We start from the raw sequence: 24215 nt of genomic DNA on the forward strand, positions 1-24215 counted from the left end.
TTGAGTTTGTTCTGTCTTTAGTGGAAATGGGAAATTGTTGAGTATAACCTTCTGGACTATAGTTCTTTACTTATTTAAAGACCAAGCATAAAATTTCACCTGGGGGATACAAAAATGGCTTAGAATGGTCCCTGACCTCATGGTGATTAAAGGTTTGGCAGGAAAGATCAAACGAGTACAGAATTGACTGTGAAGTAAGTTACGATATGAAAGTTTGATAAGAGAGGCACAGAGTGTTCTGTTCATCTTAATTTTTAAAATTCAATTTTTCCAAACCTCAGAGTTGAAAGATGATGACGCTGGTTCTCCTAGGTCATCTCTGTTTTCCCCAGCCTTTTGTGCTCGGTTATTAAAACCAGGTGGCAATGCAGGACCAATAATTGGCCTAAAAATAAAAGTCAAGTTTATAGATGTTCATATATTCAACATAAAAGTATATAAAACTAGGCTAATTAAAAATCAGGTATGTGGAAAAAATTCAAATTATCCAAATGTTATTTTGAAAAGGAACTCTCTTCTAAGTGTTTTTCTACCAGAAATCAGAAAGAAAACCATTTCACTTTAGTTCTCTGTTAGTCAACAATTAGATCTTCTTTCAGTGATTCTCAACCTTTGAGCTGTATATGAAACTGTATTTTAAACATTAAAAAAACTGGAAATTTTTTCACATTAAATTACCCTTTAATGCCACTTATTGTCATGACATGACCATGGATTAAGTGATATATGACCCAAGAAGTGTACTTGTACCCACAATAACTTAAAAAATTTTAAGAAAGCGAGTTGGACAGATCCTCTTTGGAGGATTTAGGGTGAAACATGGACCAGAATTGCAAAGTGTGAAAGTGCAGATGGATTGTAATTTGCTAATGGTTGCCAGGCATTCTTACATGAAGAAGGTTACTGGGCCACTAGTTACTGGAGAATACTATAGACTGAATCTGGGGAAGTCTGTTCTACTATTTGCCTAGGAATTATCTAAGCCCTCACTTTTGGCAGTCATTTTCCAATGAATGAATAAACAAAAAAGCATTTATGTTAAGGGCTTACTATGTGCAAATAACTATGTTAAGTGTTAGGGACATAAATAAAAATGCAAAACAGGTCCTGCTCTCAAAAACTCACATTCTTATAAGGGGAGACCACAAATATAGGAGTGTTCAATTGCAAGACAGATGGAAAGGTTCCGTGGATCCTGGGATATAGAGGCAAAACAGATGATAATGTATTCATTTTCAACGTCACTTCAGTTAATAAAACAACATGGCTTCTGACAATGAACCATTTGACAGTGCCCAGGACTCTGGGGGTGAGAACTTTGTTTTCCAGGTCTTCAGTAGTTGTGGCTGTAGAGGATGTGAGGAATGCTACATTTGCAGAGGAAGCTGTGAGTTCCCATGTGCACAGGGCTGCTTCCCTGGACTATAACTGCAGGAGCCAGGTTTGTGGTCTGAGGGTGGTGATGCTTCAGTTTCTAGAGGTCTTGGGCTTACCAGCCTACTACTGGTAGTAAGTTGTCAATGGGCACTGTTGGTAGTGGGGACCCAGGCCTCTTCTCCCTAAGGGTTTCTCCCCTTGTTATGGTTATACAAAGGGTAGGTTAGAAGCAGGGCCAGTGATCCGGGGGCCTGGCTATTCCTCAGCTCTTATAGGCTTAGAGGTTGAGGGGAAGGCGGTCTTCGTGTGATACCAATAACGAAATCTATATTAAGAGTCATTAAGGTTATAAGCAGAGGTACTTATGGACAGATTTGGCTCTGGCAAGGATTACAGATTTAATTTCTAACAAGCAGATCTAAAAGGAGCCAGCAACAAGTGAAAAGACACAGCAATAATGAATAGTATTCACAATGTTAGCTAAATTAACTTTCTCAACATCTGGGCTGGCTGGAAATCACAACTGTGATCTCTGACTGGAGCCCAGCACAGATGTCAACTTGAGTTCTTGGTTCTATTTTAAGCCTCTTGACCAGGGGTGGGGAACCGGAAGCCCTGAGGCTACCCGTGGCCCTGTGGGTCCTCCTTTGACTGAATCTAAACTGCACAGAACAAATCCCCTTGATAAAAGGATTTCATCTGTAAAACTTGGACTCAGTCAAAAGGCCACACTGAGGACCTAGAAGGCCACATGTGGTCTTGAGGCTGCCTTGACCTTCAAGTAGGAAACTCCAGGAAGACAAGAAAGAAAACTTCACTGCACCTTTTCGGCTTTTCATGATTCTTCATAGTTTCCTACAAATCTCAAGGTACTGCTAACTATTTTCTCAATGTCTTCAAAGAGGCAGGACAGTGTAGTGGAAAGAGCCCTGGGCAGGGGATCTGAAGTCTAGAAGTCTACTCCCAGCTCTACCACTTCTTGGCCACTGACATAAAATGAATGACCAATTACTTCACCAATCTGAGCCTCAGTTTCCTAAACTTCAAAAAATGAGTTAAGTATCTGTTCTGATATCTATCTAAATTTATTTTATTATTTTGTTTTGTTGATTTATTTTAGATATCTATCTAAAATATTAAGAGTATTTTAAGAATCAAATGAGATAACATGTGAGAATGGAAAGTGTAAGGTGCCATATACCTTTAATGTACTGTTCTCAGGGAAGCAAGAGGTGAAGGTGAGGGAAAGAGCAGGCAGGCAGGCAACAAACATTTATTCAATGATTATTCTGTATGAAGCACTATGCTAAGACAAGCAAAAAGAAAAACAATCCCTGCCTTCAAGGAGTTTACATTTTAACAGGGAAAAACCACATTAAAAAGCCGAAAAGTTGAAGGGATAGGGAGAAGATACTTGTATGGGGGCTTTGAGGTGAAGCCCAGGGAAACCCAAAGCATAGCTAGAACCAAGACTAGTCTGCCTGGCAAACAGCCCCCCCCACCCCCCCCCACCCCCCGGAACTCACCAATAGGAGAAGGGGATCAGCAGGGTCGAGAACATGCCAGGCACAAGGGGCAGCCAGTGAAGAGGCACAAATCAAGAGACAGAATTTTGTGTATAAAGAACAGCAAGAAAGAAGTCTTGCTGGATCATAAAGTATGTGGAATAGAGTAAAGCATTAAGAAGATTGTAAAGATAGCAATGGGCCAAGCTGTAAAGGGCTTTTTATGGCAAGGCATTTTATATTTGCACCTCCTGCCCCAGGCCCACTCCCTCACTCTAATGGGAAAGGTGGAGGATACACATTGGAGAGCTCCTCCCAGATCCCCTACTATTTTAGTATAGTACCCAAGGATTCTCCTCATTTCCCACCCAACTACTTTCTTGGACTTCATCATCTCAAGAAACTCATCATCCTACAAGATAAAATCTACTAGGAAATCCACATTATCTTCAAATCTTTTCCTGCTCTGGCTACATGACTTCATCACACTGCCATGCCAGGTAACCCCACCCCTCCCCCCAACCCCATCCCTACTTTTCAGTTTCTTTTTATTTGTTGTCTCTTCCATTAGACTGTGAGCTCCCTGAGGGCAGAGACTGTCTTACACTGTTATCTGTATCCCCAACTCTCAGCACAGTGCTTGGCACACAGCAGGCACTTACTATGTTGCCTTACTCTGATCCTAGAGATGACAGAGAGCCACTGGAGTTCACTAACTGGAGAGATGGGAGAGGAAATGACATAGTCAGATGTGTGTTTTAGGAAAATCACTTTGGTAGCTCAATGGACGATGGATGGGAGTGGGAAGAAACTAGAGGCAGAGAGACCATTCAAAGACTAGGAAAATAATCCAGGCATAAGGTAATAAGGGCCCATACTGTGATGGTGGCTGTGTGAACAAAGAGAAAGGACCATAGGAGATACATGTTGTGAAGGTCCAAAAAAAATGACTTTGCAACAGATCAGAAATGTGGGATGAATATAAATGAGGAGTCAAGGATGACACGTAGGTTGAGAGCTTGGGCAGTTAGGAGTATAGTACTGCTACTGACAGTAATAGGTAAGTTTAGAAGAGAGGAGGGTTAGGAGGGGAAAAGACAACTAGTTCTGTTTAGAGAACATTGAGTTTGAGAAGCCTAAGGGAGATTACATTAGAGATATCCAACAGGCTATTGGTGATGCCTGACTAGAAGAGAGAGACTGGATTAATAGATCTGAAAGTCATCTGTAGAGAGATGACAACTGAACTCATGAGATGATAAGATCACCTAGCAAGAAAGTGTAGAGGGAGAACAGAAGAGGGCCCATAATTACTGGTGGGTGACACCCATAATTACTGGTCATAACCTGAATGAAAATACAGCCAAGGAGATTGAGGAGTGGTCAGTCAAAGGAATAGAACCAAGAGAAAGCCATGTCATGGAAACCTAGAGAGAAGAGAGTGTGTGGGAGAAGAGGAGGAGCTATAGTGTCCAAGGCTGCAGTGGGCCGGAGAAGAATGAGGACTAAGAAAAGGCCATTAGATTTGGCTGTTAGATCACTGGTGACTTTGGAGAGAGCAGTTTTATTTCAATGATGAGGCTGGAAGCCAGACTGCAAAGGGTTTAGGAAAGCGTGAGAGGAGAGGAGGCGAAGATACCAGTTGTAGACGGCCATCTCATAGAGTTTAGCCACAAAAGGGAAACATTATATTAGGAGTAAAAATCTTTAGGAAATTAAGAGGATAGGGACAAAAATTGTAATTCTACTGGCATAGAGAACTTATGGTCAGCAACTTCCCTCTACCAATGAATGCCAAGCCTTCTCTGCAACTTTTAGTCTTACAGAGTATCCTACAGCTTTGAGGGGTTAAGTAACTTTCCTAGTTACACAGCCAGTATGTGTCAAAAGTGCGGCTTTAACCCAAGTTTGCTGGTTCTCTAGCCCTGAGAACTAGGACATAAAGTATGTTAATTAGAAGAATCTCACTTAGAAAAGATCAACCTGTACTATCATTTCACGTTAATTACCTCTGTGGAGAATCATCCTGTTTTTTAAATCCAGGAGGAAGAGCTGGCCCAAAAAAGCCATCATCATCGTCATCATCATCTTCTTCATTTTGATTTCTTCTCTGTTTTCTGAAAAGGAAGCAATTTCACTTCGTTTACACATGAGAGAAACAACCACAAAATTACTTCAGGAAAATTTGTCAGAAAAACTCTGATGCGAAGTCATATACTCAACTGATTAAAACACTAGACTGAAAAAATTGGAAGTCATCAAAGAAAAAATGAAGTAATTTGACACAGCACATACATTTTTATTGAAACCTTTTTCTGGAGTTTTTTTTTGCTTGCCTAAACATCAGTAAGAAATCTCGTTCTTCTTCATAACAGCAAGAAATCAACTACATCTGAAGTGTCTCTTATAAAGATGTTCTAAGCCCATGAGTGGGCGTACTTAAGCCAAAAAGTTAGCAATTCTACTCTTAAGACCGTATGAGGAAGAGATGAGGGATTGGAAGGTCTGATATTTTCTCAGGGCACAAGAAAGCCTCACTATCAAATAACTTGCCAGATACCAATTGTTTATATTAACCTGTTGATACCTGGCCACAATGACACTGTAAAGGTGGGCTGAAGTTGTAAAGAAATTCAAAAGGTAAATAGAGATTTAGTTTATCTTCAAGCCATCAAATCTGTGCTTACGGAAACTTACTTTGGAAGCAGAGAGAAGGATGCACTGTATTAGTAACTGTCTTAAAGCTGGAAGACCAATTAAGAGGACATTGCAATATCGGCCTCTTTTTGTATTCTTAGTGCTTAGAATGGCACCTGGCACGTACTAGGTGCTTAATAAATCTTTACTTTTTTTTTTTGCGCAAAGCAATTGGGGTTAAGGGCAACTGGGGTTAAGTGACTTGCCTAGTGTAACACAGCTAGAAGTGTCAAGTGTCTGGTCTGAGATCGGATTTGAACTCAGGTCCTCCTGACTCCAGGGCCGTTACTCTATCCACTGCGCCATCTAGCTGCCCTGCCCTCAAAAAGGGCAAAAAATAAATCTTTACTGAATGAATGAAACAATATAAATAAGAGGTGGGAAGGCCTGAAACTAAAGTAGTAATTGTGTGAACTGAGAGAAGACGTTCCATGAGAGATATTTTGTACAGGTAGGAAAGGTATGATTTGGCTCCTGGTTATATATGTGGAATGTCAGAGAGGGAGAATCAAAGATAATGCTGAGATCAGGAAACTGGGCAACTGGATGGATGGTGATGTTTTCAACAGAATATCTGGAAGAAGGGATAGTTTTGGGGAAAAGATAAAGAGTTCAGTTTTGGACATTTTGAGTTTAAAGATACAAGTGTCCAATAGACAAATGGTACGATGAAACTGGTGCTCAGTGTAGAGACTGGAACTAGAGATGTATAAAAACAGATTTATAGATATCTATAGATATCTTTCTATCTACAGATAGTTATATATTCACACATATATACATATTCATGTTAATCGACATGGAAATGATAATTAAGCCCATGAAAGCTGAGGAAGTTTCCAAAAGAGAGAGAGAGTTCAGGAAGAAGAGAACAGGACCTAGAACAGTGTTGGGAAATACCTACAGTTACAGGGTATGGATGATAAGCCAATAAAGAAAATGGAAAAATAGTGGTCAGACATGTAAGAGGAGAACAAAGAGAGTGGTGTCAGAAAAGCCCAGAGAGAGTATCCAAAAGGAGAGAGGCGGGGGAGAGGTCAATAGTGTCAACTACAACAGACAAAGTATAAGGGCTGAGATATTGCCACCAGATTTGCTGATTAAGAGACTGTTGATAATTTCGAAGAAAGCAGTTTCAGTTGAGTCACGTAGCTAAAAGTTAGATTGCAAAGGGCTGAGAAATGAGTGTAGAGATGAGAACAGAGAAAGTAAAGGCAGCAAGTACTGACAGCTTTTTCTGGGAATTTAGCTGAGAAAGGGAGGACAGATTTAACAACAGTTTGGGGAAATGGTATGGTTTAATATAGGATTTCTAAGGATGGGGGAGGCTTGGCTATGTTTGAAGGCAGTAGAGAAGGAAACTAGGATATAGATAGATGCTGAAGAAGAGAAAGACAGACAGACAGAGGGAGAGAGAATGGAGTTTGAAATCTGCTGCAGAAGACAGAAGGGGATTTGATCTATCACACATGCAGAGGAGCTGGCCTTGCCCAGCAGAAAAATTACATCACTGTTAGAGACTGGGGGAGAGGAGCCAAGAGTGAGGGATGATATCAAGAGGTTCTGAAACTAATAAAATGAGAAGACTTTTCAAATGGCCTACTTTTTTCAGTACAAAGATGAGATCCTCACCTATGCACCAGGAGGATGGGAAAAGTATCTCCATTCTTCAGAGTTCAACACACTGAGTATGTTGTGCTCAGCTAGTTCAATAATAAAATAACAATTTTAGGAGTTCCTCTATTCCTTCATGGCTTTCAGGGAAAAGCTGGAGAAGACCTGGGAAAGGGGTGGAGAACCTGTGGTTTCAAGGCCACATGTGGCCTTCTAGGTCCTCAGGTGCAGCCCTTTGACTGGTTTCAAGTTTTACTGAACAAATCCTTATATTAAGGGGATTTGTTCTGTGAAGTTTGGATTCAGTCAATGGGCCACACTTGAGGACCCAGAGGGCCACATGCGGCCTCAAGGCTGCAGGTTCCCCACCCATCACGTGGGAAACTAAGACCCCAGATGATTGAGGGATTGTCGCAAGGTCACACAGTCCATCTGTGATAAAGTCAGAACTAGACTCACATTACTAACTCCAGGTCCAGTACTGTTTCTGCTTGTCCTTTAATTTCCTGCACAAAGCAGTTTGACATATGCAGCTATAACACAACAAACATTTATTGTGTGGCTGTTCTACAAAAGGCACTGGGTGTGACACTAAGGATACAAGGATGGAAAAACAACAGTTTCTGCACTCAAATTTAAAACATAATAAGGGAGGTATGACGTGTACATATATGAGTACAAACATATATGAGTACAGTGTCAGTAGAATGTTATAGAGGTACAAAGAGGAGATTTATGCTAAGAGTCTTAGGAAAATCTGAGGAGAGGTTATTTTCATCTGAGGGGATCAGAGAAGGTTTTCTGGAGGAGCTTGTACCTGAGCTGGGCCTTGAAGAGAAGGATCTCAACAGGTAGAGATTAATCAAAAGGTCACCATAGTTATGGGGGGCAAGAATGTACTGAGGTAGCAGACAACAAGGACCAGACAGCAGCTCAATTTGGATGGAATACAAAGACTAGTATGAAATAATGCTGAACCAGACTGTGGAAAGCATTAAATCCAACATTAAGGAATTTGTAGTTTATCCCAGAAGCAACAGGGAATCTCTGAAAGCTTTTCAGCATCAAAGCAATATGATCAGGCCCATTTGCTAGAAAGATTATTTTGCAAGCTATGTGAAGAATAAGGTAGTGAAAGGAAAGAATGGAGGGAGGGATACTAGTTACTGAGGTATTATAAGAGTCCAGAGGAGCAGTGATAAGGGCTAGACTTAAGGGAGTGGCAATGCAAACAAAGAAAAAGGAACATATATGAGAGATGTTATGGAAGTAGAATTAACCGGACTAGAGTCAAAAATAACATCAAGGTTTCAAGTCTGGGAAGATGTTGGTGCTATTATGAGAAATAAGGAAACCAGCATTAGGGAACAAGGTCAGATGATTTCGGACGATAATGGTAAGTTTGTGGTTCCAATGGAGCATTAAGGTTGAGAAGTTTAGCCAACAGTTGGAGAAGTGTGAAGCAAGAAAGGAGGACTAGATACAGAGTTCTGTGAGGTATTTCCTCCATGATTGAAGTAACAGGGGTGAAAGAGCCTGTCTAGGGCTAGAGTATAATTCTCTCACTCTCTCCCTAAACTGCTTTGTATTTACCTCGAATACATTTTGCATTCAGTCATGTTGTTTCCCCCTCAGTAGTACGTAAGCTCCTTAAGAGAAAGAGTTGTTTTATTCTTGTCTTTGTACCCCAGTGGCTCCCACAGTTTTGGGCACAAAATTAGGCACTCACTAAATGCCTGTTGAATTGAATTTATGGGGAAAAAAAAGAGGACCAAGGACAGAGTTTGGGTTGGGGATGGGGGTGGTGGTCAACTATATTTAGGTACATGATGATGAACCAGACAAACAGTAAAAGAACCAGGGGACAGCAGTGACAGGGAACTCAAGGGGAGAGTGGTGATCAATAGTGTCAAATACAAAAGTCACAGAGGACAAGGACTAAGAAGAGACCATTAGATTTGGCAATTGGGTCACTAGGGATACTGGAGGGATCACTTTCCACAGGTGTGAGATTAGCAGTAAGAGTAGGAGAGTTGACTGGGCAAGTAAGGAAACAGAGGAAGTAAGTGCAGGCTACTTTTTCCAGAAGTCTGGTGATGAAGAGGAAAAAACACGGGAAGATGGCTTGAGGGGATGACAAGAATGGCTTTTTTTGGGGGATGGTGGGGCTTCAGCATACTTGTAGGCAGCAGGAAGGAGATGGCTGATACATGAAAAAAGAAGGCAATTGTCCAGAGTCTAGGAGGAGGGCAAAAGTGGAGGCGTGAACAAGGAAAGGGGCAACTTCAGTTCTGATACTAGAGCAAAGAGAGGATGGATGAGGGTCCAGAGAAGTTGTGAGTTATGTTAGACAGAAAATGAAGGTATTCACAATTGATGGTCTCAATTTTCTTGGTATGAAGTAAGATCATTTTCTGAGAGACAGGGAAAAGTGATGGAGGGAAATAAAGGTGAACTGGAGACTTGAAGACAAAGAAGGAGCTTTGAAACAGTTCCCGTGGAAAGTGTGACATGTGGTCACTCATAATTAATAAAATGATTGCAGTGCAGGGGCCAGGGAAAGTGAGGGTCATCAGGTACCATGAACTTCTAATGGACTAAGTCAGCAAAGTTTCCTAAGTTCCTACAGAAGTGTTTTGGAATAGAGGTGAAGAAGGCTGATGGTGGGGATGACCCTGGGCTGGGTATTTAAAGGGCAGTAATAGGACAAGCAGGAAGGGAGAGATAAGAATAAAGTACAGACTCTCATGGAAATGGCTAATGTCTTGTTCAAGCCCATGACAGGTGGGAAATAAGGCCAAAACAGACATCATCACTGCTGAAGATGAGATGAGAGTGAAAAACTGGTTCAGAAGTAGTCAAGCTGTGAGAGCTAGGAAAAAGACAGGAAATTACGCTTGGTGGACTGCAGAGTCAAGACCTTACAGGTAGCACAGTTTCAGGTGTTCAAATAGTCTAAGGAATGACTGACTACTCATGCCTTTGGGTGAATGAATGCAAACAACAACTTAGAATTTAGGGTGGCTCCTTGTAGAGACAGGCCTAAGTAAGCAAGCTTGCAACAGAAAAGTGGTATGGGGAAATAGATATAAATCCTTCTCCAAAAGGGTAAAAATAGAGCAATGAGTACAAAATAGGATATGTATATTTGGGAAGGCTGGATTTAAAGAGATGTTCTGTCTTAGAAGGAAAATCGTATGCTCAAACAAATTTATATATATGTGTATATATATATATATATATATATATACATATATATATATATGTATACACACACACATATACACACACATATATACACACATATACACACACATATACACATATATATCATAAACTTCTAGACAGATATTATTTTTTGAATCTGGTTGGAATAGTTGTTTGCAAAATATCTCTAGGACAAGTCCATAAATAAAAGGCAACTGGTTGAAACACAACAGCTCCACGTTACACTTAAATTAATTTCCCTTTAATAGATTCAATTTATGATAACAGAGTGAAATGAAATAATTTCTACCTTTTGGCATACACAAATTCAGATGAAAGGTCCTTTTCCCAGATGTCTCTTCATTCAACTGTTCCACTATAGACAATCCTGTAGGGAAGGTTTAAACAATGACTCATGCCCCAAATGACTGACCTTGGGGTTGGACCAGCGTCACATTCCTCTTCAGAATCTTCCTTTCCTCCTTGGTGTGGCAAAGGAGAATCACTGTCTTCATCACTGGATGATGAGTCTGAACTACTGCTCTTATAGTTGGGAGGCAGTGCTGGTCCTGCAACTAAAGAAGATTTGCTAGGGATTCTGTAAGCTTCAGGAAAGCCTTCCTAACCACTCTGAGCTCTCCTATGTACTCTCACACTGCTGTCTACCATTCACTTTGGCACTTAGCATATAGTATCTGGTATTGTTTACTATCATGTATGCATTCAGCTTGTATCCCCAGAAAAGGAACAACATCCTTTTGTATTCTCAGCACCTAGGAGTAGTTATATTGTGATGGTTATCTGATTTCCTCCATGTGGACATACCCTCCACAAAGACAGATCCAACCCCCTCTCATCCTGTGCGGTTCCTGTCTGTCTTCCTTACACCCTTCAATGAGGTCCCATACAGAAGGACCCTTCACTAATATCTTCCTCTGATGTTTATAGTGGTATATAGATGCCCGAGGTTCTAAAACTATGCCAGATAAGTTGTGAACTCTGATAGGCTCAACCAAGCTGGAAAGCCCTAGAGTAAGAGTTAGGGGACGAGGCTGGGCAAGGACGAGCCTCACTGATTCCAGGACACCTCATCTCCAGGTTGGGTAAAAGGCAATGAATTTGTGCTCAAATTAGTTCTACAAAGTAATACAGGGGTTGCAATCAGCATCTGCGAAGGAAATACACTGAGAAAATCGCAAACCTCTGAAGTAATCAATGAGATCTTTCCAAAGCATGGGAGACCTTCTTTTAAGTCTGTTAATATTTTATGGCTACCAATGCAATGTTCAGATTGCCCATCATTTTTTCTTTCTCTCACTATGTAACTTTTCATGTGTATTTTTTACAATTCTTTTCTCTTTTCGTGTGTGTGCACAAATCCATCATTGACAATACGTTGCAATCTACTTACCGGAGTCTTATTTCTCACTAAATACTTAACACAATGAACTTGAAAGCTTATCTGCTTTAATATTTTCAATACTTTGATAGAATTTCCCTTATTGTTCTTTTATATCATTAAATAGAACAGGTTATTTTAGAATCTACCCTAGAATTCAGTAGATTGCAAATTCCTTTAGGAATTTACTGGGTTATCTTTCACCTTTATATTCCCATCACTTAGCATGTTCTTTGCACATAGTAGGCATTTAATAAATGTTTGATAAACACTATACTTTGGAAAATGCCTAGAAATGACTGTTATATAGTGGAAAGACTAAGAATCAAATTATTTTAGACTGAATTATTTGGAAAGATACTTGAATTTTTGTTGCCTAGATTTGCTGAGTCTATAAAATTTTTCCCCTAGTTTATAGAATTCCTAATGTATCTCTGATTTTTCATTTACCTCTTAAACAAGGAATAGCACCACCATCCAGGATGAATGGAGATCATCCCCAGAATGGGGATGCTGTTTCAATTAGAATGCTACTTCAGCATGCTCTTCTCTCACTCACACTAATGGTCCCTTCTTTCTTTCTTTGCTCTTGATTTTAAAGTTTTAAGCAGGAAGGTTTTTTCCTTCTCTTTTTTTCTTGCTTTCCTTGCCCCTTATAGTATAACATTGAAACACACTACGCCTCTAGGTGATGGCTTAGTGGACAGAGCATTGGGCCTGGAGTCATGAAGACCTGAACTAAAATTCAGCTACAGATACTTCCTAGCTATGTGACCCTGAGCAAGTCACTTAACCTCTGATTACCTGACAAAACTATACATTGGACACACTGGAAAAGGAAATGGCAAACCACTCCAGTATGCTTGCCATGAAAATCCCATGGACAGGTGTGATAGGTACCTGGATTTTGCCCTGACCTGTCATTTCATTGGCCTGGGGAGCACCCAAAGAAGAACTTCCTAGAGGCAGCTAGATGGTACAGTGGATAGAGCTCCAGCCTTGGAGTCAGGAGGACCTGAGTTCAAATTCGGCCTCAGACACTTGACATTTACTAGCTGTGTGACCCTGGGCAAGTCACTTAACCATGACTGCAAAAACAAAAACAAAAAACAACCCCCAAAACCTCCTTTAGCCAAGCAGGTTGGGACCTTCTCTGAAACGTATAGTCATGGAGCTGCCTAGAGCACTGAGGTGTTAAGCGATATGCCAAGGGGCATACAGCCAGGATGTGACAAAAGTGGGATGTGAATGCAGGCTTTTGTGGTCTGGAAGCTAGCTTTCTGGTCAATCTGCCGTGCTGCCTTTCATTTGGGTTTGGAAAGGATTTTGATATGATCTAATTCATTTTGCTATATGGTGTGTAGCCATGTGAAGGATGTTGCAAAATGAATGACTATATTAAATATAAAAAAGTATATTTTTAGGAAGTGGTACAGGTTGAAGAGTAATTTAATTTAAAATAGTTGCATAGATATAGTGATTGTAAAACCATTTTAAATTTCTGCTACTGTGAATTAGTTATTACTTTCAACAGACGAGAATAATATTCAAGGAATAGCATATGGTACTATCAAAAAAAAAACCAACTAGAGAAATATTGAAGTGTGAAATCAGCTATATACTGCACATGAAATAATTTAATGTTATTTATATGCATGAAAGGAAATAAGCATTATATAATAGGATAGCACCATGCTGTGAGAGAGATGATAACAGGACAAGTTGATTTGAGTAAGCTATGGTTAGTGATGACAGACAACTGCTGGAGAAGGTTGCTAGCTTTATTTTATTTATATTTTTTACAGAAATCTTCCCTTTTCAAGGCTCTAAGACTCATTAATTTCTCACTCATTCAGTAACATTTACTAGGGACTTATTGTGTGCAAAGCAGTGGGCTAGGTTTTGGGGAAGTAAAAAAGATGAAAGAAAAGTCAAGATCAAGACCTCTAGTAGTGGCAGCCTCCAATCAATTACGTGTCTCAAAGTTTCCACACTTAGGAAGGAAACAGCAAAGACAAACAATCCTTTACACCTGATCAAGCAACAGGCATTTAGATTAAGTGCCTTCTTTGTGCTAGGCATTGTGCTAAGCTCTGAAGAGGCCGAGACAAAAATAAAACAGTCACTACCCGAAGAAGCTTACATTCTGTGGGGTGAGAGGCACACATACAAGCGTAAAATAAATACAAGATAATGTGCCAGAGGAGAGAATCAGGAAAAGCTCCAAGTCGCTTAAGCTGATTTAAAGGAAACTAGAAATTCAATGAATTGGAAGTCAGAAGGTTGTGTATTCCAGGCATGGTAGACAGTCAGCACAGATAATGTGTTGTATAAGGAACCACAAGAAGGCCAGTATGATTGTACCATAGAACGCATGAAAGGGAGACTGAAGTATTTATAGTAAGAGGCTTGAAGAGAGAAGGTTTAGAACAACTATTGTTGTGAGGAGTGGGACAGAGTCAATTAGAGAAGAGTAAAAGGATTTCCACGGTACAGTGAGGTCCCAGTTGAAATAGATAACAAATTTGTAGTGGATTTCCCACAGCTCTGTTCAGCAGGATTATGAATAGTAGTATCAGAGTAGCTGAGGAGTGAAGGAAATGGATGGCGGACACAATGTAGGGTTGGGTGCAGGCAGAAGATCCTGACGAGTTGAACTAGAGAACTACGAGGCAGACATTGGGAAAAAAATGGAGCCAAAGCAACAGTGAGAGCCAAGGAGAGTATGTGAGGGGTGGAGAGACTGGAAGTCATCTAAGCTAGAGGTGTAGTGTTATCAATATTAGGGCAGATGTCCAAAATGGGATTATCACTCTGTAAAAAGATCCTAAAATTGCTGGGAGTAGGGAGGCTCTCTAAACTCTTTTCTTATACTCCCTATAATGCCTAGTGCCATCAAATCAACGTATTAACACAATTTATTAAGTATTTACTATGTGAACGAATCTGACTAATAATTCTTTATACCTAGTCAGTTAACAAGCATTTATGATATATCTGCTATGTGCCAGGCATTGGGCTAGTGCTGGGAGTACTAAGATAAAAATGAAATAGTCCTCAGGGAGCTCATATTTTATAACAGGGAAAATGTATACATACATAACTATATACAAACAATATACACTGTAATTTATGAGGGAAGGCACTAACAGTTGGGGGATAACAAGAAAGACCTCGTTTAAGAGGACAGAATTAGATGTTTGTAAAGCTCTTTGAAAACCTTAAGGTATAAGTGCTAGCAATTATTAATAAACACTGTTTGTGAGGCATTGGGTTAAGGGCTGGTGATGCAAACAAGGGCAAAAACAAGGTCCCAGTCCTTAAGGAGTTCACATTCTTATGGGCTGTATGTATTTTATCCTGGAGGCAATAGGAAGCCACTGAACCTTTTTTACTAAGAGGATATCATACTTCTCTTTATTTTTTTCTCTGTAGCATTTTTTCTCTTCCCAAAACACATTTTTTTATTATTACTTCATTATTAATTAGGTCAGAGAGCTAAGCAATTTGTTCAAGATATAAATAAGCCAATTTCCTAAAAACATAAAATCTCAGCAGGACAGACAAAAAAATGAACTGATAATTTAATTTCAGAAGTTCAAATTCATCACATTTTTGTCCTTAAAAAAAAACACAAAAAATTTAAGGCTCCTTTGCTTTTTTTCCTTTCCTTCACTTGTTTTTTTTATGAGGATCTCCCAATCCTAACCCCCAGGAAAAATCACTATCTTATGATGGAGCATATTTTCCAAGTATGTAGGCCTACTCCTTGCTTTATAATGTATCTGAATGGAATTTGGAAATACCTTTATGTTTATTTATTATTACCCCCATTCACAGATGAAACCAAGTCTAACAGAGGTTAAGTGATTTGCCCAGGGCCGGACAGCAAGATAATATGAACTCAGAACTTCCTAATTCCATGCCCAGAACTATGCACTGTGCCATCTATCTGCTGCCTCAAATGCTTTGACTGACAACTTTACCATCTCACTCTCAGTCTACCCTTCCAGGATGACACATCCTCTGTTCCAACTAAACTGCCTTCCTTGCTGTTCCCTGCATGCCTCTCCTGCCTCCTTGTCTTTAAACAAGGGGTTTCTTTATACGGGTAGACAGATAAAGTGCTGAAACCAGAGTCAGTAAGACCCGAGTTCAAATCTGATTATTAGCTGTGTGAGCCTGGGCATGTCACTTAACCTCTGTCTGCCTCAGTTTCCCTATCTGTAAAATAAGGATCACAACAGCACTCACCTCCCAGGGCTGCTGTGTGAGAATCAAACAAATAATTATTTCAACTACTTGCATTACATCGTCTGCAAAGAGTGATCGTTTTGTTTCCTCTCTGTCTATTCCTATAGTTTCTTTTTCTTGTCTTAATGCCATAGCTCGCATTGCTGTGACGATCAAAGGAGAGCTTACCTACAAACCTTAAAGAGCTATACAAATGCTATGATGATGCTGATGATGATGCTGGCTGGAATGTTCTCCCTCCTCACCCCTTTCCCCCAATCTCCCCTCCAGCAGAATCCCCAGCGTCCTTCAGCGCCCGGCTCGGCACAGCAGGACCTCCCTGATGCTCCCCGGCGCCCCCCAACCCCACCCCCCACAAAGCTACTCTGAATTTCCCGACTTTGCACTTGTTTCTCGTGCATCTGTCTCCCTCGGGTAGAAGGGAAGCCCCACAAGGGCAGGGCCAGAGTCGTTTTCTCGGGGTCTTCCCAGCCCCTCGCCCCGCTCCCGGCACATAGCGGGCCTCGCCACCCCAAGAGGCGCCGGGGCTGGCCTCGACTCGAGCGGGATGGCCCTCCTAGCTTACCAGGACTCAGGTCCGGCTCTTCCTCCGCAGTCCCTCGGGCGTTGAAGCCCGGGGGCAGCGCGGGGCCGATCAGGTCCCTGGCCATCGCGACCCGAGCACAGCCTAGACTCCCTGGCCAGGCAGCAGAACACACACAGACCTCTCACAACACGCACGCGCAGGACCCCTCTTGGTCTCCCAGTCAGGGGAAAACTCCGGAGAGAGTTTTTCCGGCGCCGGGGAAGTAACGTCACGACACAGCTATTGGTCCCTCCGTGTGTTTACTGGTGGAGCGGAAGTGACGCATAATGTCACCGCCTCCGAGGTTAGCCCACGTGCTACGGGCTGCCTGCGAGGTGCACGTCTTGCTTCGGTTTCCCGGTGAGACTTATCCCCGGGTTTCATGGACCCGTTCGGCTGGTACCCTCCGCCCGGGCCGCCCCCGGTGCTGACGCTCCCGGGGTTGGAGTCTGATCAGTCTGCGGACTGGACATCTTGGGTGCTTCCTCCTCCGCCGCCCCCACCGTCCGTTCCGCCATCTCCCCTGCCCCCTCCTCACCTACCCCCCTCATCCGAGAATCCCTGGGACTTCCAGCCGGCCCGGGACTGGTCCTGGGCGCCGGCTCCGGGCTACGACGGCTTCGACCCTCAGCAGGGACACTGGTACCAGCAGCCAGGTAAACACAGGCTTTTTCCTCCCCAGGGATGTGATTTCTAACTCGCATTCCCCATTCTCCCCTCTCCCCAACTCCGAGAATTGATTCGGCTTCCATGCTCCATCCTCCCCCTCCCCCAGATCTCCCTGCGTGTTTTATTAATTTGGGAACTGCATTCTTCTCACTGTCACTCTACTCACCCCTCCCAATTTTTGTATTAATTGGGATGGGGGGGGGGCTTGTTCAGACCAGTTTAAATCATAGCATTAGAACCAGAAGGGATTTCAGAGGTTATCTAGGGGAAGAGGACAGAATAAGCATTTTTATAAATGTTTTCGCTGTGCTAAACAGTACGCATTTTATCTCATTTGAACCCTGGGAGGTAGATGCTGTTATTATCTCCATTTTAGTTAGGGAAACTGAGGCAAACAAGGTTAAGTGACTTGCCTAGGGTCGCACAACTAATAAGTATCAAATCTCAGATTTGATCTCTAGGCTTTCTGATTCCAGGCCCCGTGTTCTATCCACTGCTGTACCCAGCTCTCTCTAACTAATCCGACCCTCTCATTTTAGAGATGAGAAAAGTATAGAACTAGCATGAACCCAAGTCCTTGGACTCCCAAATCCAGCCTACACTGTGCTGCTTCACAAAGGGTTTATTTTGCAAGGTGTCCCACCTTGTATGAGATTTTGCTAATTTCACTGTGACAGAAACTTTGTTCAGATGTTATGAGTTTGTGTTTGAGGTAGAAGTATCATGTTGTAAGTGGATGGAGTGCTGGCAATGGAATCACGAACACTTGGGTTCCTATTCTCACGTCAGACCTTTAGTATTTGTGTGACCCTAAGCAGGTAGAGAAACCTTTCTGAACCTCAGTTTCCTCCTCTGTAAAATGAGGGAGTTGGACTCATGACCTCCAAGGTCCCTTCCTGCTTTATATCTATGATCAGAATGACAACGGTAAATTTTCTTTTGATAGACAAAAGTCTAACCTCTAGGGTTTAATGCCATTTTCGATTTCAAATCCAGAATTCTCCTGATTTCAAGATCAGCAGTCTGCCTCATTTACATTTTTAATATTTAATTTTTAACTTATTTTCTTTGCCCTTTTCTAGCAAGTCTTTATTATTTGTAGGATTATAGAATTTAGAGCATTTTAGATATCATTTGGTACCATCCTTGCATTTCACAGATGAAAGAACTCTTGGGCCCAGAGAGATGTGGTCAAGGTCCAGATCCACCTCCTCCCATTGTAAATCTGGTGCTCTTTACACTTCTGTGCTGCCTCTTTAGTTTAACTTCTTATTTCCAGTCTGGGGCCCATCTTCAATTGTTCTGATCTATATTTGGCCTCTGGACCCAGATGGTTCTGAAGGAGAAAGTGAGGCAGGTGACTTTGCACAGCCCTCCTCACTTAAATGCAATTCAATTGCAAGTCATGGAATCACCTTTCTGATGCCATGGTCCTCTTCAGGAATGAAGGACAGGGGCAGCTAGGTGGCACAGTGGATAGAGCTCCAGCCTTGGAGTGAGGAGGACCTGAGTTCACATGTGGCCTCAGACATTTGGCACTTACTAGCTGTGTGATCCGGGGCAAGTCACTTAAACCCAATTACTTCACCAAAAAGCAAAAAAAAAAAAAAGCCAAGCAACAATAACATTTCCTATCTAAGGCCAGGGAAGTTTTATCTAGATAATAGAAGATATAAACTGAAATAATGTCCACCATTCCATTCTACGTTATGGTAGTAGTGTTGGGAGGGAAAAGTGCGTGGCAAGAGAGCTTAAATGTCTGAATAATAGGAGGTTCTTAAAGCTGCCATGTTTTTTATGAAGGGTCCTTGGGAAGGTGATACAGTTTTAGTTAGCTGGGCAAAATGAGTGCTTGTGGGACGGGACTCTGCTTTAGTGGAAACATCATTGTATGTAGAGTCAGAATGGTCTGTCCTTACTACCCTTGTGACCTCGGACAAGTCATTTTACTTCTCTAGGACATGATTTACTTATCTTTTAAAAGAAAAGGGTTGGATTGTTTCCTATTCCTCAAAATCAAGGTTCTCTAAAGTCCTATTTAGCTTTAAACCTTATTATCCTGGGCTTCAGCAATGTAATTTTCTAAATTGCAGAGCAAGTGTTATACTAGTAAACATTTTTATTAGAGGATAGTCATTTCATGCAAATGAAAAGGGAAAAAATTAAATTTTCTTTAAATATTTAATATTAAATCATGAGTGCTTGATACAAGCTTTTCATTCAACAACTCTTACTGGGCATAAAACTCATGGTACTTAGAGTTGGAAGAGTTAGATAGTTGATATGATAGCAAGAATAACACAGTAACGAAGGCTTAGATATTGCACAGAACTGTTCAGATTTAACAAAGTTTCTTAGAATAAAGAGGATGCAGGGTGACTGTATCTAATATCTATCAATAACAGTTGTTATCAGGGCAGAAGGTGATATGTAGGATGGATCATCTGTAAAAAATAATGGAATCATCTCTTATACAAGCTAAAATTATAGCACTGGTAATGAAAATCCACCAAGAATGCAGTGTCTCACTTTAGTCACTGACTAAATTATCATATGGTCCTTTTCATTTCAGTGACTTGAAAGTTAAGAAAATTGTTGGCTTAACTAGAAGTTAAGTAACTTGGCCCTGGGTTACATAGCCAATAAGTGTCTGAAGCTGGATTTGAACTCAGCTCTTCCTGATTCTAGGCCCAGTACTCTATCCAGTGTTCTACCAGCTGCCTCCAGTTGAAGGCAAATTGAGTTGAAATTCATTATTTAATAATGAGAAAAATAATTCACATGTCTCTAGTCTTTTACAATTTGCAGAGCCCTTTCATCACGATTACCCATGTGGTAGGTAGTCATTAAAACCTGAAGATATTTTTCCTATTGCTTATCATTTATTAGATTGAACAATTCTGATTTTATTAGACAATACTTAAGGATACTTGAAGGATACCTGTTTGCTAATATTATGGAAATTAGTTAAACATCAAACTTGGATGGACACTGCGGATAAATAAAGGGCTGATCCTAGCATTAAACAAGAGAAAGATGAGCAGATTGGGGCATATTTGATAAATTACAATGTTTTCATTGAGCTCAAACAATTCACTGCCTTAGAAACCACTAATAGTCCTTTGGTTATGCTATATGAAGGCAAACTATGAAATATCATTTATATATCACTTTTGTTATTCAGAAGAAACGAAATTACTGGTGACTTAAAGGGCTTTACACTCGTATGGTAGAGTTGGTTGCACCAGGTTACTGGTGGTGTCTTGTGTACAAGGATTGTCACAAGAAGATCATCAGAGAAGTGTGTGATTGGAAGAGCAGGTGAAGCATCACGTAGAAGAGTGAGATTTAACAGATGGGCAGCTGGCCATGGGCTGCCCTGGAATCTCTGGAAGATGAAGACTGAGAGGAGAGGAAGGCTTCTGATGTGTCAGGTAGATCTTCAGAGGATTTCTAGGACATGAACAAGAATATCAGAGGATGAGAAGGGTCAAAACTGCATCTGATGCACAGGTCAGCCAGTGGTTTGAGTCTGATTTTTTGATGGAAATGCCATCTCACCTAACTCATATTCTCCCAAAGGAGGAATAATTGTGTATCTCTGCTATGTCTAGTTTCTCTGCTATATTTCTATTATATCTGCTTCTCAACAGATTCCCTGTGATGTGTAGTTTAAAAATAATTATAAGTAACTGTGGTTCTAATTTTGTTTTGTAGGCAGAAACTATCATTTCAACAAGAAAAACCATGACAGATCAAATCGAAATTTCAAAAATCAACAAAGTGGAAAACAGAAACAAAAGGTATGAAAGAGAAGTCTTCAGAGATAGGCTCTTTGTTGCATGTGTAAGTTTTTGTTTTTGTTTCATGTGAATTGGATTTCTTCTATAGGCTCTTTGTTGCATGTGTAAGGTTTTTGTTTTTGTTTCTTTCATGTGAATTGGATTTCTTCTTCCTACTGTGGTGGTGTTTCCCCTCCAGAAACTAAGTAAATGTTGATCAGGCAGTGGAGAGGGGTGTGGGTGTGGGTATATGTGTGTGTGTGTGGGTATATGTGTGTGTGGGTGTGGGTGTGGGGGGTTGTTAATTTTTTAAGTAAGCTCCTAGAGAGTCCAGTCTTCCTAATTTATAGACCATATCCTTGAGGTACCATTAAATAGAAGCTTTCAGATTAGAAATTAGTTGTGTACTGGATGCAGTGTTATGTTTTTCATAATTTTAATGTGAAAACTTCTATATAAAATAAAATTCCATAAGCATGTTATATAGATGCTGTGTAAGTATTGGATTTAACATAAATACTAAATGTATTTACTTGTAATAATTCTACCTTTGATATTAAAAATCTTTATTAAAAAAGGTTTTAGCTATGTTATTTGCCTTAATTTAATTATAGAATGGTAAAATATGAAAGCATTTAACCTGCATTAAGGGATTCATTTTGTTTTGGGTTAGTGGATAGAAAGATGACCTTAGAATCTGGAAGATCAGGGTTCCAGTCCCTCCTCTGACACAGTATGACCTTGGGCACACACCAGGCAGAATATTTGCTGACCTTCATTGTTAGAAGGAAGCTTACTCAATGCCATTCCCTTTACTGGTGAAATCCTGGGTTTAGTGCAGATCTGCACTTGCTCCATTTTTGTGTCTCTCTTTCCGTCTGGATTGTTGCACAGTGGAATTCTTGCAAAGAAAGGAGGAAACATTCTTTTCTTTATCTCAGTTTTTTTTTAGCATTAAATTGTCTGTGGTAGACTACTAATGCAACCTTGTGTTATACCACACAAAATTTAATTTAACCTACAGATTATGGCTCCTTTTGCTAGCATCATTCTGCCCTTTTCCTTTGTGTCCTATTTATCTAAATGAACAGAACATCTATCTGTAACATTCACAGGTCTCCCCCAAGAGCCATAGATGCTCTGTAAATCAGAATTAAGGAATAGAAGGGCAGGAGGCATTTTAATGTGATTACAGCACATATGATGGGCTGGGTCCTGATAGACTTCTTCATTACTATCTAACTGGCTTCCATCAAACTGAAAGTAATTTTTTTTGACCTCTTATTAAGTGTTCAATGTTTATTTTTCATGGCTGTTTAAACCATAGTAATTTTATTTAAATGAATAAAATTTCTTTATTTAAATGAATTTCTCTAAGTTTTAAGGTTTATCTTTTTCCTTAGCTTATTTCCTCCAGAATTCTAACTATGTTTAGAATTAATTAATTAATTTTTAAGTCAGCAAGTGTTTATTGGGCATCTACTATATGGAAGGCACTATGCCAGTTTCTAGGGATACAAAGAAAAAGTGAGATAGCTCCTGTCCTTAAGGAGCTTACACCCTAATAAGAGACACAACATGTGAATGCAAATATATACAGAATATAGAGAAAATAAATACAAGTTAGTTTTGGGCAGGAGAGTACTAAAGTAGGAAAAATGAACATTTTCTAATGTTAATAGCTCTTAATTAAAATAAGTTTTCTAGTTCTTTATTTTCTAAGTTGTCATTCATGTTCTGATATTGAAGTTCTTTTAGTGGCTGTTTATTAGAGGTTTTCTTTTTAAGGAATGAGAAATAAAAATGATTGCTTTTTTTTTTTACTGACAGAAAAATAAAGAACCAGTTTATACCCATTACTGTGATACTTGTGATCGTGGCTTTAAAAATCAAGAAAAATATGATGAGCACATCTCTCAGCATAGAACGGTAAGTTTTCTTTTCTTATTGATCCCTAATTTTCAGAATAATTCTCTCTACTTTTCTATCTCTTAGCAATTTCAAATTTCATTTCCATGATATTGATAACTTTGATAAATGGAGCATGCTAGTGCTTCCTAACAGTTAGCAGGGTACTCTGATGTTGAGTTGTCACAAGGTTTGATAGATTGACAACCTGCTCTGGGGCCATACCCCCTGTTTTGGGGAGCCTCATTTCTTCAGGGACCAGGCCCGGTAGGTGGTAGTGGGTGGGTGAGAAACTTGTGTGTTTGTTTTTGTTTTTGTTTGTTTTTCTCTTTTTAAAAAGAATACAACTGTTCATATATGCATGCTGTCTCCCAGGGTTGTTGTGAGGGTCAAATGAGATAACTTGTAAAGCATTTTGTAAAATTTAAAGCATCCAAGAATGCAATCTATTACTGTTGTTGTTGTGAGCTAGCTGTTATATTCTTCTCCATGTCCAAAATGCCTTGGAGTGGGGCTCCTCCTTCCTATTCCCTTACACAGCTACCAGGCACTATAGTGTTCTTTGTTACGGTCCTTGATTTTGCTTCAACCATTAAAAAAAAAATTGGCAGTGGTATTACAGAGGGTACCCCTTGGGCGATTTTCTATGGGCCTGTATCCTACTTACAGTGTAACCCTAAGGTTACTGTGTGACCCCTATGGTACTTTATTAAACGAATCTCCAAATTAACCTTATCGCCATGTATGAGAAGGCAAAGAAAAATCACAGGAGTCCTTTAAACTTTCCGTTAAGTCCTCCGTTTCAGTTCTTAAGAGTGGTTAGGCTCCATTGAGAGTGTTTTAACTTTCCTTCTGAGATGATCCTGGCACTCGAGCAGCAGGAGGAACCTATTACTGTATTTGATCTCCATTTTCAGTATACAGTTCCCTTTCTGCACATCTCTCTGCTCTGGAGTGATGTTTCTTCTGTCCTTGACTTCAACACTGAGAAGTAACCAGCTTTGCCTCGAAAAGCTTAATTGACTATAAGAACAGATTGGATACGGGCATTATCTGTGTTGTGGCAGGATAGATTTTGAATGAAAAGTTGTGAATAATGTTTTGTTTTGTTTTTTAAATTACCTCAGTGCTCGGTCGATGGCTGCAGTTTTAGTGCTCATGAGAAGATTGTTCAGATTCATTGGAAAAATGTAAGTTAGCACTCTTAGACTTATGCTTAGATTTGCCAGCCTCTTTTC

At 40.4% G+C, this 24215-nt stretch overlaps 2 protein-coding genes across 3 annotated transcripts in view; one reads left to right on the top strand and one right to left on the bottom strand.

Annotated features, from left to right (window-relative positions):
* The window catches only part of GPALPP1 (GPALPP motifs containing 1), a 39303-nt gene extending 22481 nt beyond the window's left edge, over window positions 1-16822 (bottom strand). For both annotated transcript variants that reach the window (XM_020971503.2, XM_020971498.1), the window contains exons 1-4: window positions 16619-16822; window positions 10834-10975; window positions 4892-4999; window positions 277-385 (exon numbers count right to left, since the gene is read on the bottom strand). In XM_020971503.2, the coding sequence (XP_020827162.1) occupies window positions 277-385; window positions 4892-4999; window positions 10834-10975; window positions 16619-16703 (444 nt within the window). In that variant the 5' untranslated portion in view covers window positions 16704-16822. The remainder of the gene's footprint in view (window positions 1-276; window positions 386-4891; window positions 5000-10833; window positions 10976-16618) is intronic.
* Window positions 16823-16906: 84 nt separating this feature from the next.
* The window catches only part of NUFIP1 (nuclear FMR1 interacting protein 1), a 52432-nt gene continuing 45123 nt past the window's right edge, over window positions 16907-24215 (top strand). The window contains exons 1-4 of the mRNA XM_020971517.2: window positions 16907-17274; window positions 21005-21090; window positions 22900-22998; window positions 24105-24167. Coding sequence (XP_020827176.1) covers window positions 17001-17274; window positions 21005-21090; window positions 22900-22998; window positions 24105-24167 — 522 coding nt within the window. The 5' untranslated portion in view covers window positions 16907-17000. The remainder of the gene's footprint in view (window positions 17275-21004; window positions 21091-22899; window positions 22999-24104; window positions 24168-24215) is intronic.

Source organism: Phascolarctos cinereus, unplaced genomic scaffold (assembly GCF_003287225.1).
Source record: "Phascolarctos cinereus isolate Bilbo 61053 unplaced genomic scaffold, phaCin_HiC Scaffold_7;HRSCAF=346, whole genome shotgun sequence".
Lineage (NCBI taxonomy): Eukaryota > Metazoa > Chordata > Mammalia > Diprotodontia > Phascolarctidae > Phascolarctos > Phascolarctos cinereus.